The 21,437-nt window shown below is 36.0% G+C and overlaps 1 protein-coding gene across 43 annotated transcripts in view; it reads left to right on the forward strand.

The window, feature by feature from the left end:
- The window catches only part of DLG2 (discs large MAGUK scaffold protein 2), a 988,777-nt gene that overhangs the window by 710,745 nt on the left and 256,595 nt on the right, over nucleotides 1-21,437 (forward strand). For all 43 annotated transcript variants that reach the window (XM_030286703.4, XM_032751275.3, XM_032751277.3 and 40 more), the window contains 3 exons: nucleotides 1,613-1,749; nucleotides 10,540-10,684; nucleotides 13,893-14,034. In XM_030286703.4, the coding sequence (XP_030142563.1) occupies nucleotides 1,613-1,749; nucleotides 10,540-10,684; nucleotides 13,893-14,034 (424 nt within the window). The remainder of the gene's footprint in view (nucleotides 1-1,612; nucleotides 1,750-10,539; nucleotides 10,685-13,892; nucleotides 14,035-21,437) is intronic.

A 21,437-nucleotide genomic window follows, 5' to 3' on the forward strand; every position in this document is an offset into this window, starting at 1 on the left:
TTTAAAGAAAATTTTCATTCTTAAAGTTTCGTTAGAATATCTTCTTTCTTCTTTGTTATCAGTACCAGGAAAAAGTTCTTCCCTGCTGAAAACATTATAAGCTTTTTATCCATGTAGTGACAGTAGCACATAAATAGTAAGAGTGATTGTGAGCTTTAGCTGGAAATTCAATAAAGCTTTCTCTTAATTACCCCATACATGTGAATTACCTTCATGTGTATTGTTAATAGTCGATTAATTAAGTAGTGTTTCAATTGGAGATATAAATTCAAAGGTTTCTTTTTGTAATTTACTGGTGTGGCACCTTTCATTGAGTAGTCCATTATGCTTTCTGATCTGACCTCACATCTTTTTGAAGCTAAAATAATGATCAAATTAAAATAATGTGGTAAAAAAAAATTAAAATATTTAATTCACTCAAAACCTCCCCTTATATCTGTACTCATACGGCTGCTAAAAATGTTATGTGCATTAAATATACATTGCTCAGGTTACAGCAATTATCAACATGTTTCTTTTAGGAACGAGTGAATAGCATAGATTTCATAGATAAAACCAGTGATTACTCTCTAAATCGATATAACTCTTTTTTATGTACAAAAAAAACAGCTAGATCCAACTAGATCAACTAGGGAAATCCCTAGCTGGAGCAATAATCTAAGCAGGTTATTGTCAGAAACAGCTTCTCTGTTCAATAGAAGTTCCCATTAGCTACATAATCTCTGAAAAAATAGCTGTATGAAGTTAATTTCTGTGGAAATTAAGCACAGTCATTTCTATCTTTTCTTTGATTGAGAGATAAGATGTTCCTAAAAATTAAAGCAATGATTTTCCTGTGTGTGCAATATGTCAAAGGATATGAAATGTAGGAAAAATGGAAAAGTGTCTTTTTTTTCTTCCCCCAACATCTATTTATTTTGCCTTCCATTTCTTGAATCATATCAGCATGTATTATGGATATCATTCCAGAGTTTGGGTCTTTGAGTGTTTATCTAGGAACTTCACAGATCAGTGAATACAAGTTACATATTTACAAAGGACTATTGCTTTCTTACTTTATGTGTTCATAGACACAGATTTGTGTCCTAAGGAAAAAACCCACACTTTAAATCAAACATCTACACCTTTTCTCTTTTATTTTCACCAACCGTTCACTGTGATACGACATGAACTTGCAAAACCTGTGCTAGACCTCTTCTATTATTTTTCAAATTATATGGACAATCAGACCATCTTTCATTTTGTTCTGATAGATGGTGATGTATTTTATAGCAATATTTAACAAAATAAACTCTGAGTTTCAGTGTTTTAATGCTGATCATCGAAAGCTGAGCCAGAACTTCTTGATGTAGGCTGCACTGGACCCCAGTGAAGAGGGTGTATAGAATCATCACTGCTTCCATTATTTTTGTCTCTACCTTTCTGTAATTGTAAATGGCAAAGAATTTCCTTGCTTTAGTTCTGCCCCTGACCTTTCAGGGAAAGTGAAAGAGGATGTTATTTGTATTTCTGTAAAAAATACTCAAAGTTTACATTGTATATACTACTCTTCCACTTCTGTTTAATGTTATATGTTGTATTGCTAATGTTTTGTTTACAATATCTTTTCCAGGTCTAGGATTCAGTATTGCAGGAGGGGTGGGAAACCAACACATCCCTGGGGACAACAGCATTTATGTCACTAAGATTATTGATGGGGGAGCTGCACAAAAAGATGGGAGATTGCAGGTTGGAGATAGACTTCTTATGGTAAGTATGACAAATTTAAATGCCATTTATTTAGCTAAAAATTGTTTCATATAAGGACTTTCATTCACCATATATCTTTCTGGAGATAACCAAAACAACTGCTATTATAATTGTATTTCCATCATCTTCATTTTTCCAGTTTTTAAAATATTTTCCTGAGATTGAAAAAAAAAACATTCATCAGGAAAACTAATATTTTGTGAAGGTAGTGTATTATATTACTTTGACAAACCTTTTACAGAGAAGAGAATAAATGTATTATGCACATAAGCAACAAGTCAAAATGGATCATAAAACTTAGCAAACAGTTTGTCTAAAATCTTTTAAGGTAATACCGATTCTACTGTTTGTTGTAGACAAATTGAAACCTGTCAAAACATGCCAGTAAATTACTTCCATGCAGCAACTGTCAGTGCACTACTACTTACATTTCAGTACCTGTAGGAATGCTTCACAGATATGTTCCATATAAATGTTAAAAAACACCCCAAACATTTTCTAAATGTCCCCTAGTGCTGGTTCATTGTTTCTTATCAATAATGTTTTCCCACTCAGAGAGTTTCTTTAATTTGACATTGAGGGGAAATCCTGACCCTGGTGAATCAGCACAAGTTAATCTATGTCATGTATAGAATATAGATTCTATACATGGATCTATGTATTCATGTCAATGCATTTGCGTAGATTTCAGCAGGTAGAGAAATATTTTTTTAATAAGTGCAATGAAAAAAAACCACTTATACTGCAATAGCATTGTTTTGTGATGTGATATTTAAGCAGTAAAAATTGTCTTAACCTTTTTTGCTGCTTGTGAAGCTGGGCCTAATTGAGGTTTCCTTTATTTGGCTAGGGACACCATGTTCCAGTCACATATGAAGATGACCATTAATTTTATACAGAGTACTAAACAGAACTGGAAAGGTACTTAGTTGCTGGGTTGGTGACTCTTTGTCTTTTTTAATTAACCCAAATGGATAGATAAAACAGTTTAAGGATCAACTGGTGTTAGCAAAACCAGTGCAAAATGAAACTAGAACTCAACATTTCTTTAGCATTTTGGCTTTGCTTAATGTCAGCATAATGAAATTCAAGTCACTGTTGGATGATGAAGTTTTGGCTTATTTTGGTGCAGAAATATGTATTTTTATTTGCCAAATTTTCACTTTAGTTATTTTGCAACTTGTTGCAAATCTGCTTCTGTTCAATTGTTTTTGTTACTTTTTACGCTGATGAGAATTCCTTGCAGTTTTTGTGTTATCTGCAATTTTTTGTTAATTTACTCTTATTTTTTTCCAATTCATATGAGGTAGTAAATATCTTATATAAAAGGAAATCAAATAGATGCAAACCTCCCACATTCACCCCCTCCAGTGTAATTTCATTAGAATTAATTTAAATAGAAATGTTTTCCATACCACTGTGCATAAATTCATTCTTTTCAGATTTTTATAGGACTAGTTTAGCAAGCATCTCAGCCTTCAACCTGTGATTCACTACAGGCAGATATAGATGTTTCTTCATTGTGACAATTTTATACTTCTGAAAATGAACAGAGGTCATTTGCATTATGTTTGATGTCTTTGTTCTTTCTTTTCAGTCTGGACTGTTTCTTTACTACGTGTTGTCTCCTTTTCTCACTGCATGTAAAATGAGCAAAAAAAGAAATCATTCCAAGTGTTGCCCTCCTCTAGTCATGTACATCCAGATCAAGTTTTTCACTGTTGCATAAGCAAATACTAGTCAGCTGACTCTTTGTATACTGTAATCATTACATATTTGGAAATTCGTTTACAAGATCAAAATCTGTTTCTAAAATCCATGCAGATTGCAGCCATGTTTCTTGATTCTCTCCAAGTAGACAACCTGATTAGTTTATAACTTCTGTACCTTCAGTATTTTTCTATCCTAATTTATGAGTTATCTGTCAATTTCTGGCATTAACTTCATATTCGGTTATGAACAGTGAGTGAAAAAATTACTTACTTTTTTTTGGCAGTGTTTCAACAGAGTATTACCCTTGTTATCTATATGGTCCTACTTCTGCTTCACTGATTTCTTATGGACTAGTATGTTTGGACCATTTCTCTTTTTTGTATTTTCCTTCTCAGTAGTACATCCTTTCTTGATCTTTGGGTTTTTTTCCATCATTCTCTACAGAATTTCAAAGAATTTTTAATCCTTCTGGAATTCGCAGCAGTTCCTGGGGAGCTTTTTTTGTTTTCGTATCTGTACTCTGATAATTTTATGTGAAATGCTATCAGATCCCAAAAAAACATGCAAATCAAATTAATATAAATTTAAGAGGTGATGAAAGTGTAGGAGCAAAATAAAAACTAGTTTTGAAATGTAAGACAAGAATGGGCCACCTGAGCATTTTGCAGCTTGATGACTCTACTGTTATTAAATGCAGGTTGCATATAGTGTGTTAAGCATTTCTGAAGATGTATTATGTAAATAATACATTGTGATCTTTGTGAAATCTGTACAAGGGCGTGTTATGCAGTTATATATTTGTGGCACTTAAGACTTACTAACCTGAGCACTTGTACAAGATAATGCTCCATTGTACAGTAATCCTGAGGTACCTGTTTGGAAAATTAATGGTGAAAGCATGAATGTTTAAACCAAAAACTGAATGGTTTTTATAGTATATATGAAAGGACCAGAGCTCTTCTCTGAAAACTTTCATCTAGGAGAAAAATACTCCCTCACTGTGTGGTAATGCCTCTTTCTGCTGGTGGTGATGCCAGTGGTGAGAATCCCACTGCAGTGGGTGTCTCATCTTCTGTCTGCAGTGGAAAGGAGCAAAAGTAAAGCATGTAGAAAGCATTACAGACCACCAAGGTAATTCAGGGTCAGCTATAGGGCCAGACAAGGTTACTCAGGGATTTATCCAGTTGCATCTCAAAAATCTCCAAGGATGGAGATTTCTAGGAAACCTGTTCCACAGGTCAGCTGTCCTCCTGAAGAAAATACTTCTGATAGCCTGTTAGGCCCTCTCTTATTTCAACATCTGCCTGCTGTCACTCATCCTTTTACCACATGTGAGTCTGAAAAGCTTAGCTTTGTCTTGATGATCTTCCTGTAAGTACTGAGGGTCCGTTATTAGTTGTCTTCAGAGGAACTCCTTCTCCAGGATAAAAAGTGCCAAGATCCCCCATTTTCTTCTCAGCAGGTCAGTGCTCCATCCCCAACCATCCCAGTAGCACAGCTCTCAACTTGTCTCCTTTTGTTATCTTTCCTGTAGTGCAGGAACCAAAACTGAACAGAGTTTCCAGGTACAGGCAAAAGTGTGAATTATTGGGGAATAATCCTTTGCTCATTCTTCAGCCTATGCTCCTGCTCATCCAGCCCAGGATGCTGTTGACCTCTTTGCTGACGGGACACACAGCTGGCTCATGCCCAGATTCCCATCCATCAGGAGCCCCAAGCACTTTTCCACAGAGATGCTGACAGGCTGTCAGTGCCCAGGCAGGGCTATTGATGGGAGTTAGCCTGTGCCAGGGGCAGGATTTACTGTTTCTTCCTGCTGAGCATCATAAAGACTTCTTCAGGCCCTTCCTCCAGTCTGTGTCAGCCTTGCCTTCGAGTATCTCACAGTGAAATGAAGTGTCACCTCCAAATATGATGCATGTCTCTCTTCTTCAAGGTCACTGCTAATAATGATAGAGAAAAGCTGAAAAATTGTTTTAGTTATTACAGCTCAGATAATAATTACTTTTTTTTTAAATCTCATACCATCATCTTACTTTGGACAAGTTTGTTACCTACAGAATGGATAAATGAGAAGTCAGTATAAAACTGGTACTAGTTTTTTACTAGTACATAATAGCTAGAAGCAAGGCATTTTTCAGGGAAAACACTAAAACCATTAGGGTTTAAAGGAAAATGTAAGTTATTATTAATCTTTTATAACTATTAGCTTTTCTAAAATACATCTCATATGCCAAAATAACCATGCAAGTTTAGGCCATATCCTGTCGCTTCTTGGCCCATGTAGTCACAGAGATCAGTGATTGCATATAACAAGAAATATAATTTGATTCTGTTTTCTTGATAAAAAAAAAGGAGGAAGATAAAGGAGTCACTTTCCTTTTCATAAATTTGTGCTTCCTTTCTGAAAAAAAAGTGTTATTTTCTGGTAATTTCATAGGCCTGCAGAGAGTTTGTGACTGTGCAGTTGTTGATGTGTTCCTTATAGGGTCCCCTACCGGTATCTGTTTCTTTCAGGTTGTGTATAAATGCAGGCTCATGTTTGTACTAAATTGCATAAAATCAGAGCATGTAATTCAAGATGCATCTAGATTAGAATTTGGTTCTGATCAGAGGTGTCCTTTGAACGTGATTTTGATGTCTTCGTGGGATCGTCTTTTAGAAAACAGCCCAGCACTTGTGCAACTAACTCATGAGTCCATGGGATTATAAGTATTTAGTTAATACAGACAGCTTTATATCCTTTGTACAAATGATTACTCCTCAGCACTGGAAAGCATTTTACTTTTTGCAGTCTTTTAAGTGAGTGAGTTTTGGAAAAGGCCATCAGCATTCTAGATTTACAGCTGGCAGGTTGCAGGTGTTTACTGGCAAATGTTCACCCAGGAAAATCCACTGTCTGAATAAAAAGGTGAATATTACAGAAAAGCAAACATTACCACTGTAATGGTAAAGATGCTAAAGATCACCCCTTTGTCTTATTCACTCAGTGAATCAAGTCTTTCTTAGCCTAAATCAATAAAGGAACTGAACAAATCCCCTTTAAAAAATGAAAATTAAATAAGATAGACTTATTCCTCTGGAGCTCTTATTCTCATATCAGCTTATATTGTTCTGAATGAAATTATTCTTTAGAGCACTTGCACAGTCATTTTGGGGATTCTAAGCTTTTCTAGCTGCTTTCTAGGGCTTTTGATTTTTAGTATGAATCTAGGAAAACTTCCAAATAAAACATTCATGCTTAGGTTTATACTTCATTACCCTGATTATGCTATTTAGGAAAAAAACCACCCCAGTCTTTTTATATCTCTCTGGCATCATTTCTTATTGATTTCTCCCATCACTCAAATAGCTTCTATGATTGGACTTTTATCTCTAATTTCCTTTTCTACTGCTCAGATTTTTATTTCTTTCCCTTATTCATTTCTAATATATAAAGACATAAGACATAGCAGTATGTCTTATATCACATAGTTTCTATTTATAGGAAAAGCTTTCCTATTTTTTTCTTCAGATGCTGTTTGCATTTTTTTAATTTTCACTGCATAGAACTTTTCCCATTAGAAAAGCCCCATTTATTCCATGTGTTTTTTATTTCTGACTCCTATTCTTTGGCTCCTCTCACAGCATTTTTTGTCTCAAATATACAATTTTGTGACTAAACTCACCACTCAGATAAATACCTTTTTATCATTTGCCTTAAGAGTTTTGTTTTTTTTCCCCTTAATTAACTGCTACTTATATTGGCTTCTTAGATCCAGAAGGTTGGCATGCGGTACCCATTCTACCCACTCAGAATTAAGTCAGCCGTTCTTTACAAAAATGCAGCCTCTCAGAGGATTGCATGCTATATACACTTTGATTTCTTACTTTGTGTGCATCTCCCACTCTTTATCTTCTTTACCTCTCACTCAAATCATTTTTTGCAAGCTATATATAAAAGTATATAAGGTTATCTCTACAGGAGGAAGTAAAGCTTTGCTATAATGCATTTATTGGGCCAAACCACTGTAAAAAACAGATTTAGTACTTACAATTCTTTCAAGATAGGCATCTTTTATGGAAGAAATAGCTTCAGAAATAGTCTCTTGTACAGTGTTTTAAGGAAAGATGTCCAGAGATTCCCCTATGAAAAAAATTACGTACTACGGTCATCTTGCAATAATATCAAGGGGCCTAAACTATAGAATTCCTCTAAGTATTCAAGTTTTTTGTGTATCAGAATACCTACAGATGTCTTTATTTGTGATCACTGTTTTATGGTCAAAAAGTAGAAAATATATTGATAGATGCACATAGGATTATTAATAGGAATTGTAGATCCTAAGCAAGGACTGCCTTCTGAAGGAAGTCTGGGAGTGCAAGTCTAAGCTGATGTTGGCAAATGACTAAGGAAGGTGATCTCATCTCCTTCTGAAAGAGCTCCCACTTAAAAGGGACCTTATGACACACTGAGGACCTTAATTTTTGTGAATGAATCAACAGGCTTGTTTGTTTGTTTGTTTTCTCTTGACGTACATTGAGTCTTTCTTTATTTCTTTGTTTTCTGAGCACTGAGCAGTCCAGGACAAAATTATTTTACATAAATTTTGCCATGAACTCCAGGATTTTTATGTGTATAAAGATAAACATAATGCTGAACTGCATAAACATTAAATTTTAGTTTAGAATTGCTTAAACTCCTTAAGTCCTAACTTTTAGATTTCAGTAATTTGTATAGTGTTGGTAAAATACCTGTCCCATAATGTTGTTGTCAGAGAGAAGACAAGGGACCTGCTGTATCAAACATGTTTTGTATCTATAATACTTTACTTTCTGTTTCAAAAATGGCTTTTTTCTTCTTTACTGCACAACTGTGACATCCAAGTATCTTGTGATGGATTTCTGTCAGCTAAATTACAGAAACAAACCCCAAAAAAACCAAAATCCAACACCTTTGGAAAAATGTTGTATCATGTAAATTTGTGTAATAATTGTTTTTATTCACTTCTAAAAAGACCAAAAAGTCAAAATCCAGCCAGTTCTAAGATATTTCATTTTGTATCTATTTTTTGACTGAGAACGTCAGCAGCAGCTTTATAGTGGGTGAGGTCATATCAGATTTTCTCTACTTCAAAAAAATTTAGGATGAAACACAAGGTAGATACAAATGTACAGACAACGTGGGAAGGAGAAGAGGTAAAGGATAACCTTGTGGTCATCTTTTTAAAATGTGTGAATCTGAAGTGACTGGCAGTTTTGAAATATATAAACAAGAAAGGTATAATTTCAGTCACTTCTTCCTGCCAGCCTATTAATTTAAGACATTTTTAAATTAAAGTTATATGTGAATGATTGCTTTTCATAACAAGGAAAGAGACAGAAATTAATAGAAGTTAGATATAAGATTTTTGTTTAAATAGAGGACCTGTAAAAATACAGCATACCCTGTCAGCTGCTCCCTTCTGAGTGTTAGGTTCTATCACCCCTCTTCATGTTAAATTATCATAATATACCCGCCATTGTCTCTTTTAATTACCCTTGAAACCAAGCCTGAGAATTATACAAGGAAAAAAAAAAAATAGATGGCATCCTTACATTCAGCAATACTGTCTAATAAAAATATTTTTTTCTTGGTGCTGATGAAATCATCTGGATGTGAAGAGTCCTCCAGTGATTCATAATAGCTGGATTTCTTTCCAGTTACCAAACCCTTTAGCAGTTGCTTATTGTCACATCAAGGTTTCTGATAATTTATTGATACTAAATTCCCTGGAAGGATTTTTTTTTTTTTTTCTGTGATTCACTGTTATGTTATACTATAGTGAGGAGGGAATTCTGCTTGCATCTTGCATAATTTTTAAAAGGAATCCTTGCAGTAACTGTGGAAGGTAGAGGATGGCAATTTAAATGACACTAAAATGTTTCATATACAACATTCACTGGGAAATGTAGGTCAGTGGAACAGGCTCCCCAGGGAAGTGGTCACAGCATCAAGCCTGCCAGAATACAAGGATAGTCCGGACGATGCTTTTAGTCACATGGTTCAGTTTCAGGCAGGAAACTGTGAGGAGCAGGGACTTGACCTCGATGATAGGCACCTCAAGGTGTTCTGTGATTCTGTTGTTTCTCTTGTCTTATGCCACATGCCTGAAACCTGAATCTACACCCTTTAATTTTTTCCCCCTATCCTATAATTTCTCCATTCAGGAGTTTTATACATTTTGTGGCAGGGAACATTCACAGTTCTGTTTATAGGACGACAACCTACTATGGACATTCTGTGAATACAGTGGATTTATATGTGAATACATTTTATATGCCTCTACAATAAACCACTTCACATTATTTTCTTTTGATTTTCTTTCTGTGGGAGTAAAACATAAATAGGCAAAGCTGTCTGCCACCATTTTCATTCCTACTTTATCTGTTGTCTTCTATCCTTACTTAAGTGTTTTTTTCTTCTAAAAAAAGCACAGAACTAGTACTACATTGTCTTACTTTTTCAATGTCTTTTTCCTGTGCTCCCAGAAAACTGACAAACTTTCACAATGAAAAATATCTTTTCCTCATCCTGAACTGCCCTTTACAATTCATGCACCTTATAGATATTCTATATGCCATTTTTTACCTTTTCCTCTTTCAGTGGTCAATGTTGTATCAGTGATGGAAAGATTTGGTTGTGTTGGGTCTGAGATCCCAGCTATGGAGGTTAAGAGATGAATTAGGAAGTTTATTTTGTTAGGTGAAATACTGTAGATTGTTTCTGTAACTGATGTGGTGCTATTAATTTATTGTTAAATAAAATTTTATATTGGTGATTCTACCAATAGCAGAACATCACAAAGGACTTTCCTATTGTCAAAACCAAATGCCTTCTTGATCCATTTTGATTCTGTGCATCAGTATTGCTACATCAGTCTTTGAACATGCATGTGCTAAGAAAACTGTGTTTTCTACCCTGCAGCAGTATTGCTTCTATAATCTTTAGTGCTCTTTGTTTTCAGCACTGTTCCAAACATTTTGAAAACTGCAAGGATATATCATTTTTGTGCCTATTTTTGCATTTCAACTCACCTTTCTGATTTCTTCTCTAAGGTAAATAATTACAGTTTAGAAGAAGTTACCCATGAAGAGGCAGTAGCAATACTGAAGAACACATCAGATGTAGTGTATCTGAAAGTTGGAAAGCCCACCACCATTTACATGACAGATCCATATGGCCCACCAGATATTACTCACTGTAAGTGACTTCTGCAACTTATTTTACAAGAGATATTTCAGTTTGTCAGATGATTGTATTTTTTCATAGCTTGTTCAAAGTACCCCATTAAAGTTTATGAAACAGCTTGGAAGGCTACAAAAATGAAATGTTTATTGCCACCTAAGAATGCTACGCTCAAGAAATATTGCAAATAATTTAACTCTGCTAAAGTATTTTTGCAGCAAAAGTAGCAATGTAGAATATATATGGCTGTGCTGGTTCCAATTAGCCATTGTCTGAGTGATCAGACTGAACTGTAACTCTTGTGAAGATTACAGCAATAAGTACATGCAAATGAATTTTGTAATATGATTCGATTTGTAGCCTGGAGTCCTCTGTCCACTGAAAAATTGGAACAAGCAGCAAACCATCTTGTACAAACTTAGTAGAAGCCTGAGGCAAATATATCTCATATTTGAATAAAATATTTTACTGGAATGTAAAAATCACTGCTCTACTTACAAAACTTTACCTGTTTTCTGTGGATACCCAATTCATGAAGTCACAGAATGGTTTGGGTGGAAAGGTACTTTAAGGACCATCTAGTTCAAGTCCCTCTGCCATGGGCAGGGACACCTTAACCTTCCACTAGACCAGGCTGCTAAGAGCCATATCCAGCCTGGCCTTGACCACTTCTAGGGATGGCATATCCATGGCTTCTGTGTTCCAGTGCTTTATTACTCCTGCTGTGAAGAATTCATAAATCATTGATCCAATTTGCTTTATTCTCAGTCTATCCAATAGCTTTATATATGTTCATCAGGATTTTTTTTTCAGAGGACCAAGGCCTTATTTTTCCTTGCATTCAATGCACATTCTGTTGTAGGAAAATTTGTTTAAATAATATGGTAAAACTCAGTGAAATATCTCATAGGAAGAGAAGATGTCCTCATATAAAAACTAACTGATTTCAATCAAGCTGTCATATCCATGCACTCAAAAGCATCTAGGCTCATGTCCAGCACTTATACAGAAAGATGTGCATCCAGGTGCATCCCCAGGACTCCCTGAGGTGACCATGTATAAGGGTTGATGTATATATATATATATATATATATATATATATATATATATATATATATATATATAATGTTGACCATCTCCTTGCTGGAGTGCTTTTTGGACATTTTGGACTCTTAAGGAGATTACAGCAATGAGGATCTTCTGTCCCTGCCATCTGTCCCTACTATGCATGTTTTTAGGATTTACTCACATCTCTGCTGGCCCCCTGGCTGAGTGTCCTAGGCTCCAAACTAGTCTTTATCTCCCACCACCATCTCTTAGTGGCTGGAATATTTGTTTTAGTTTGGGTGTAGGCTTTCCTGGTAAGTTGCATATAATTATATTGAGTATTGATGACTTATTGATGAATCTAGCTTTATCAATACATGCCATTCCTATGCCTGCCATTCCTCCTGGTGTTCATACCAAGGCATTTCCATTCCCTTGGCATTTACAGCAATCTTAACATTTCAACTTCACTCTTTATACCACTGATTCCCATTAGTCTAAACAGTTAATTACTGAAAACTCCCTTTCTTCATTAGGTGTTCCTTAAAAACTGTCTGCCTTGGGTTCAGATACCAACAGGGACCAGCTGCACCATCTACCAACTGGATGGAAATATAATTTTTGACAAGAACTTCAGCAGTCAACCCATACCCATCTTGATTTCCTGCTAATAATTCTGTGGACGCTTAAGGCAAACTAAGGGTGGGGAAATTTACCAAGGGCAGTAAATGCTAAGGATTTAAATTTTTCTGCACTTTTGCAATGTTTCTACTGTGGACTGACAAAGTTGAGGGAAAAGCTCAATATTCCAAATCTTCCTTATTCAATCTGCTCCATGAAAACAGAAGGGAAGGTTTTGTAACATGCATGTCAGTGGTATGCTCAGCCATGCTGAGGATGCCCATTTAGTTAGCAAATGTTACCACAGATGGCAATCATGTTGTTCAGTAGCAGCCTGGTCTGGATCTTAGCAAAGGGTAGGAAGTAAAAATGCTAAATGTCCCTATCCCATCTCCAGCTTTATAATACTTCCAAAATAATAATTTTGCAGTTCTAAAATAGCGTGGTTTATTATGTCAGATTATAGATCAACAGCATATGAGAAGACAGAAACAATTCTAGCGGGAAAGTAAAGGTTGAAAAGATTTGCAGTAGCCCTTCCCAAGCTGTTGGTGCATACAGATTCATTTATCCTCAGGGAACCTTTCATTACACCTACATGTTCAGAGTATTTCAGAATGCATAATGGCCTTTCCCTGTAGAGAGATTTTGCTTTGAAGCATTCTGTATCTCAGCATCTGAAAAAAAGACTGAAACTAATACTAGAAAGTTTAGCTATCTTCTTCTCATGAGAAAATTAATCACAGCTCATTGCAGAAGCATGTAACACTGCTTTTTCTATCTATCCTTTCTTTTTCTAATTAAATTAACTAGAGATAGAAGACAACTATTACTGCATCTCTGCAGTCATAAATGTCCTAGATAACTTAAGAATAGTAAAAAACACAAAACCAACAAACCCTGCAAACCCAATATATAAACAGACAACACAGTAATATAACTTTCATCATTAATCAGTAAGATATTTGCATCCATTTTATATTTTAAGTATAGAAATTTTCTGTGGTCTAAATACCATCTGTGTTGATACTGAAATTTCAATTATACTGAGGATTTGGGCACCTTTAGTAGATCACAGCTTTGAATGTGTACATAATTCTTGCCACACGTAAAATTCCTGCTCTTATCCTGCATTGAGTTCTTACTATGTTACTCCAGTTACTGCACACTGGAGCCAAAAAGAGTGCTTTTAATCTTATTCTTTCCTAATTGCATTTCCTTCTGCTAGTCCTAAGTGAAGAAAATGTTTCCTGTCTCTCAAACAGGAGACCTATTCAGAGTCCCACTTCAGGAACTAAAGATCCTCTAAAGAGTGAATCCCTGCAAATAAGCCAGCATTACTACTACTACTAATATTATTTTTTTTTTTTTTGAAAACTCCAGATGGTCATTATTTGTTGTTATATTTTAAGCTCTCTCAAGACAGGATTGTTTGTTTTGATCTTATTTACAGCATTGAACCATGTTCTTGGTACTTAAATTTAAAAAATTACGTTCCTGTGCAATCTAATGAAACATGAAATTTGTGACTAGAAATGTTCATTTTTACCATCAGCTTATTCTCCACCAATGGAAAATCATATACTCTCTTCTGGAAACAATGGCACTTTAGAGTACAAGGCATCCCTGGCCCCTATCTCACCAGGAAGATACTCACCCATTCCAAAGCACATGCTTGTGGAGGATGACTACACCAGGTCAGATGCTTCTCTTTATTTGTTGCCGTTGATGAAATTATAAAGGACATAAGTTAAGTATTCAGTGCATCTCAAATAAAATACAGCATACTGTAGATTTATATTCCGACTTTTTTTTTTAATAATCCCTAAGGAATTGTGACTACTGCATGGACCTACAGTAGCAGAATTGTATGTGTATAGTTAATTTCAAGGTAGAAGAGACACAGAGGAAAATGCTGGGAGGGTTCTTTTATGCCTTGTTTTAGATGAACACTGAATGTCACTGATGAGACAGTGTGTATTTATCTTTTTGTTTGAAGAACACTACCATTCACCTAGAAGACAGAAGTTGTTCAGTTTGGAAAATGAGCCTTCATTATAATATCTAATGCCACAGAAAATGAGATTTTTTTTTTTTGGTGCTAGGAGGAGGCTGTTCTGATCCTCTAATATGACTTGCTGTGTCTTACATGTCAAAGAATCTCATCCACTTACGTATTCATCAGCTTTTTCTTGTTTCATGTGATTACTATATCAAGCAGCTTAACTGCTTGGATTAGACAGATTCAGAGTAACTAAATCATGATACAGTGTTTAATCAGGACATAAATGTGTGGAAACCACACCTCTCTTTCCTGTTTTGGTTAATAGGGTTTCTCTTTTGTTTTGATTGAGAATGCAAAGCTGAAATTGATTTCCTTCAACTTATGAGACATTCAGTTAGGATGTATTTTCTCCAAATGGTTCCAAGAAGTTACATTTTTAATTAATTGTTAAACATTGATTTCATTAAATCTGCACCAATGTTTTTACCTGATCTAATAATGATCTTATAGTTTCTCAAATGCCCATGTATAGGGAGAATACCAAGATTTTAATATCTGGGTCTCAGTAATGAAGGCTTTGTCAATGAGGTTGTAGGGCCGAATGGTCTTCTATAATGAGACAGCACCACAGTTGCTGAGAAAGAATTAGAAAAGTTTAAGAAACAGCAAAAAAAATTGCAGGCTTAAAAGTAAATAATAGCTAAGGACATCGTGAAGTCACAGAAAGTGAAGGGATTAATTCTAAAAAGGGAGATAAGCAGTCCTGGGAATGAAAAGACCATGTAAACAGCTAGAAGGTTTGTAACATGATAAAACATTGTTAGTCATGTTTCTCTGTTATCATGTAGCTGGTTTTGAATTTCTAGTTACTTCGAGGGGGGAAAAAAAGAAGAAAAGAAAAGAAAAAATAGTCATAGAAGGAAAGGCAGTGACACTCTTATCCCAATAGTTTAGCAGATATCCAGTAGAAAGCCTACAAAGAACCATACAGGATATGTATTGAAATTAATTAGGATGTCCTTCTGACCTTTTTTTTATGCTGATATTTTTAGACTGTTTTTAAATAAGCTACTTGTGCTGGTTTAGCTCCTGAGAGAAAAATGAAATACTGGTGGTCTGTTTCTTGTCTGAGGTATTCATACCAATGTCCATTTTGCCTTATTGTGAGGGAAAAAAATGAATGCCCAGAGAAGCTCTGTATATTCTCTGAAATACTCCACTCCTGTGTTCTTTTTCCTGTCTGTATTTCTGAATTAATGTATTGGCTAATGAAAAATCTTCTTGTGGCGTTGGCACTATTGACAGGAGGTGCTGACTCTACAAGCATGACCTTCTGTGACACTGTGTGACACCAGCAGAAATAAGGGTGTTGAGTGACCAGGGCAGGCTCTGAATGCCACAGCACAAATCAGATGGAAATCTCATCTTTCTGAACAAGTGTTAACTCTGACCTATTGAAAAGGAGCAGGGTATTATGAGCTTCATTGTATTAGTGATAATAGTTAATATGCTACATCAGGAAACAAAAGCACAAAGAGAAAACTAACATAGTCTTAAAGACAAATTACTCTTCTTGCCATTTCCTTCCTAGACATGCACATACATCTGAGAGACAACCAAGCAGAGCCAAAGACCAGTTTTCTTCTCTAACTACAGTGACTAAGAAGCTCTGACCTTAAAAACCATATCATTTAACCCTTAAATGCTGCTGAGTTGGTTTTTTTTAATGTCCATTTGTCTACTTATTGCCTATTGAGTCAAGTGGGACTAGTGAAATACAGCAGTTAATTCTCACAGTCATTTTCACAGCTATAAACTCAGAATAGTGAATGCACTCTTTCTGTTCAATGCTGTTGCATTGTTGTTGACCAATTCAGAAGATCTTTTGGGAATTCAATGATCATATTGATAACTTTAGTAAAACCTATAGATGCCTTAATTGCAGCATTTACAATTAGGTTTTCTCACATAATGTTTTATAATTAAGATATTTGCCAGCTACTGCAGTGCTATCCATTCAAACCACCTGGTTCTTGCTGTAATAGGTTTACAGGGCTAATTTACATTGTGCTCACATAAGGAAATTTATTACCCATGCAGTCTTGCAACATTTTTGGCAGATTTTAATTTGTGCCAGCTAAAAATATTTCAAATGGTAACTTCTCCACTAAAACAGGCTTTTGCAATTTTGGAATTTGCTGTACAAGTGTTTTGAGTGAGGCAGATGACAAGTTTCCCTTTAACTTACTTCTGATAATGAATCTATCAGTAAAGCTTAAATGATTGAACATTCTACTTAATTTGCCCACTTCCTCCTGCTGGTTTTATATTTTTTTTGTTTGTTCATTCCAATTCTGAGGTTTGTGGGTTTTTTTTACCTAAATACATCTATTTTGCCTAACAAAAATAAGTGTTTCAATTGATAAAAATTTGTATTTTTTGGTCTGATATTGAATCAGACCATTTAAAAAAATTTAGTTCAGTCTGTATAAAAAATAAACTAATCTGAGCACAAGGGATAGAAAAGTAACAAATTACCTTCAGCCACAAGTTTTAATGAAGCTGAATTTCTCTTAATTACTGAATTTTTTTAAGTTGTATGTATTGTTGGTACAACATACTATCAGTAATGGGCATATTTTACTTCTTGATTTTTCTGGATGTATTTTAAATTCATTTAGAATGGAAACTTTGGCTTCCTGTATTTTTTACAGCCATTATCACCTTCACAAGTTCAGATTAGTAGAATGTGGGATCAAAAGTGGATAGAAAATACATGTCTAATAATTCTGTCAGTACACATGGCAAGTATGATGCTGCTTGTTTTAGTTTCTAATAAGATTAACTTGTGCAGGCAGTGCAGGGGACTCACTGATTGTGTTCCTGACCAATCCCTGATGCTGCCAGGGGGGAGAAACAGGATTTGTGGCGAAGGTCACCAGCTGGGATAAATAACAGCTGGGATCAGAGTGACCATGAATTGAATTAGTTCTTGATTCAAAGGAAGTCTGGAAAGATAGTCAGCAAGTTATGGCTGTTAAAATTTCAGAAGAGCAGACCTCAGCCTTTTTGGAGAGTTGCTTAGCAAAACCTCTTGGGATGCTGCCACAGAAACACAGGGCCCATGAAAGATGGATGGTTTCTAAATAAAACTTATTGAGAACTCAGGGAGGAACCATCCTGTTGAGCAGAAAGGAGGGGGACTCAGCAGAAGGCCTTCATGGCTGAGCAAAGAGCTTTCTGATGACCAAAAATGCAAAATCAGACAAGCATTGCTTGACGGCTTGCCTACTGACAAAATTAGAAAGCTGATTGATATGAGCTAATACTTAACCTCAAGGGTCATAAAGGAAAACGAAAGTAATTCTGCAGATGTATGCTACTTTAAAAAAATTAAGGTAAAATTTGAAGAAGGAAAAAGGCGATGAATAGAAGGGAAGTTGATGTAGTGACAGATAATAAAGGAAAAGCTGGAGTACTCAAATGCCAGGCATTTAAGGGCCCAGAAGGTAATTAAAATAGTCATCAGAGATTGACTAAAAGCAGTCTATGTACTTGTCCAGACTGGTTGACTTTCCTGATGCCTTTCCTGATTCCTTTCTACTGCTTGGAGTCTACTGCATTCTATTGCTTGGATGAGGGGAGAGGAGTGGCTGCCCTTCACCAAGCAGTGCCACAGCACAGGTGCTGCCTCTTTGCTGAGGGAAAACACAGCTGACTCCAAAGTCATACCTGACTCGTGTCATAACTCCCACTAATGTGTTTCTGGGATCTGCTGTGCCGCACATGGTAATTCCTTTTCTCCACTAGTTATCATGGGGAGTGGCTGCAAAGGTATTTCTCACACCTCTTCTGTAGGTAGGAGAAGCTGTAACACTGGGAGCACCCTTTAAAGCTCTGCCAACAGCCTCTCATCCAAACACAAGGAAGTGTTGGATGAACATGTACAGCTAATCAGAAAAGAAGTATGGTTTGTAATGGTTTGGAAACCTTGTGGATAGCCTTTTGGGTTTCTCCTGGATTGTGTGCTGCATTACCTTGCTAGTTATCCTTCTCCCAGCATGGCTATGCTCATTTGCACACAGTGGTGTTGGTAAGGCTTTTGACCCAGTCACCTACAGCATGCTTTGAAAGCTGAGGAAGAGTGGACTAAAAGAAGGCACTGAGTTGGGAACTGACTTAACCAGTAAGTTCAAAGGGTGATGATCATCACTTGGCACATGTCAAGTGACCAGTGATGAGCAGAGGAACACGGGATACCTAAGGTATCAGTGAATATCTTCATCAATGACCTAGATCATGACACACAATGCACCCTCAGCAAATTTCAAGAGGATAATAAATTAAGAGGGAGTGGTTAGCATGACAAATGACAGAGCTGTATTCTAAAGGGCTCTTGGTATACTTGAGGAATTGGCCAACAGAAACCTCGTAACATTCAGTAAGAAGTCTGCATATCAGGGAGAAGAGCTGCACACACTTGTGCAGGCCATGAACATCTGAATTGCAGCTTCACTAAAAATGACCTGGATGTTACTGCAGACACCAAGCTGAACATGGACCCAGAAGTGCACTCTCACTACTAGTCAGGTAATCAGCATACCAGGCTATCTTTGGAGGAGCATAGCCAGCAGAAAAAGACATTCTTTTCTAAAAGCCTTTGACTAGTTCCCATTCTTTGACTTTACGAGGATTGTGGAGAGGCTCCAACAAATTCTGAGAGCCCTAAATCATGTGGAGGTTGGAGGGGTGTTGAGGGTGCTGGGGCTTGTTTAGTGTCATGAAGAGGAGATTAGGGGATAATCTAAGAGCACCCTATAAGCATTCAGTAGCAGAGATGATGAAACCAAAGTCTTCTGTGTAGAGAAGCACCAAGGGCAACAGGAATTGGTTTTGGATGTTCTGATTTCAATTTCAGAAGAAATTAAAACATGAAATGGATAGAATAGTGCTGGAATAGTACTTGCTATGAAGGGCTCTGAAATACCCTCCGTTTCAGATTTTTAAGTATTGTCTAGGTAAAATCTAGTGTTGTCAATAGTCCTGATTCCATCACAAGATTGGATCAGATGTCCTATAGAGATGCATTCCAACCAAATTTTATATGGTGGTAGTAAGGAAAAAAAGATATTTTTTGGTTTTGTCATTTTGTGGAACATGTGTTACTAACATAGCAGAGAGAGATGTTACAATTTTCTCTTTAGCATATTTCTGCCTTCCTACTTTCAGAAATATTGAAATGATAGCCTAATTAAAACTTAAAAATCTTGTGGCTTTAAGATGTTAATTTATTCTGTCTCTAATGAACAACAACAAGAAAAGTTCCATAAAAATAAAGAACTACCATCTTGAGTTTTTATTCCTTTTTGGCTTCAGATAATGGTAACATCAAACTTCTGTGCTTCAGCTGATAAAAAATTCACTTTAACATTTAACTCTGGTTAGATATTAAAGATTCATGGATGAAAAAGCTGAGTTATCTGTTTTGCTATGTAAGGCAGGTTTGATTTTTTTACATGCATTTTTGCAAAATATCATTTTCTGGATGGGGAAGAGGTGCTGAGAATTGGATGGGAGAGAAAAGAGAACCATTAAGGTGAAGTCTAAGGGGATGTTTTTTTCCCTGTATTGAAAGTAGCATTCTCAGCTATTTCTTGCTTACTTACTTACCTAAACCTGCTAGTTGAATTTGACAATGTTTTATGGAAACACTTTTAAGTTTCTGTTGACGCACAGATTTGACCTTCCAATATTAAACCATTACCACAAATATGGTTTGAGTTATAGGAGCACATGTAATTTGAGCTCCCAACAAACAGTCACCATGCCTAACCCAAACTCAGCATATTACCTCTACCCTAAAGAGAATAACTATATGTAGTAGTATGGGAAGACTGATGATGCCTTTTATTTATTCCTCTTCTTAAATAACTTGTAAATTTGGCAGATTAGATGTTCAAGTTAATATTTTCATGCTTAGCTGTTGCCTGGAGCTGGATTTTTATCTAGGGATAGCAAAGGTTTTGTGATCATTTTTCTTTAAAATTTAGTGTAAAATGCTAAATTAGCTTGTTGCTAATGTAATTTTAATAACCACCGTTACTGTTAAAATAAATTGCATTTATTTTTAACCATACCAGTATGATGATTTAAAGGATTGAAGGAGAATTACACACCTTACTTCATGCTCTATTCTATTCTATGTTAGATATTGCTGTGCTATTATATTTTAAATGCCATAATATTCCATACATATGTTCAGAGTGTTAAGTTACAGCAGATGATGAAACAGAATCCAGACAGTATTTTTAATGCATTTATGCAAAGCTATGAAAAAGTCAACAGGTGCAAAGTCTTTGGGAAAACTGCAGTGCATTTATCCTCCAAAACTTATTTAGTTTGGTTTTTTGCATAGAACAGAACAGAACTCTTTGTAAAGAACTCTTTCAGATTCTGTACTCACACTACAATATATCAAAGCTTCTCACAGTTTTCTCATGCTGACTGGATTATTTTTAAAAGTCTGCATGATTGAGCACAGCATTAAATGGCCAAAGCTAGTTTCCTCTGTACTTATTTCTACCATCCCTTTCTGACACAGGAACATGGTTAGGAGGGATTTTGTTCTGTACCCTGAATGCCCAGTCCTGTCACATTTTAATATCGAAGAAACTGGAGGAATAGGGGGAGTGTGTTTAGCAAGGGATAAGCATGCAAATGAGGGAAAACTTGTCACTGGTATGTGAGAATGGAAATCAAAATAAGGGAAGACAGGTCTTTAATCAGGTAAGAAGACTTGGATTTGGAAAGGGAATTCAGGACAAGACAGGACATTAGAGAAAAATAGGTGAAGAGGCATAAAGAAACAGTGGAGTAGGGCAGCAGTGGAGAAGGGATTTCAGGCTACCAAACCAGCAAATCCCTCAGTGACTGACACATGAGGTTTGGGATAATCAATAGTTGCACAAGTACGCTGGCCAAGGAGCAGAGATACAGAGCAAGTAGGAAAAGTTGCTGATAAGATGCATAGGCCATCTCCCTCTAGAAAAGTGGAGAAGCACCCAGGGTTTCTGGGTATGTGCATGATATGGGTGT

Source organism: Taeniopygia guttata, chromosome 1, assembly GCF_048771995.1.
Source record: "Taeniopygia guttata chromosome 1, bTaeGut7.mat, whole genome shotgun sequence".
In the NCBI taxonomy this organism is placed as follows: domain Eukaryota; kingdom Metazoa; phylum Chordata; class Aves; order Passeriformes; family Estrildidae; genus Taeniopygia; species Taeniopygia guttata.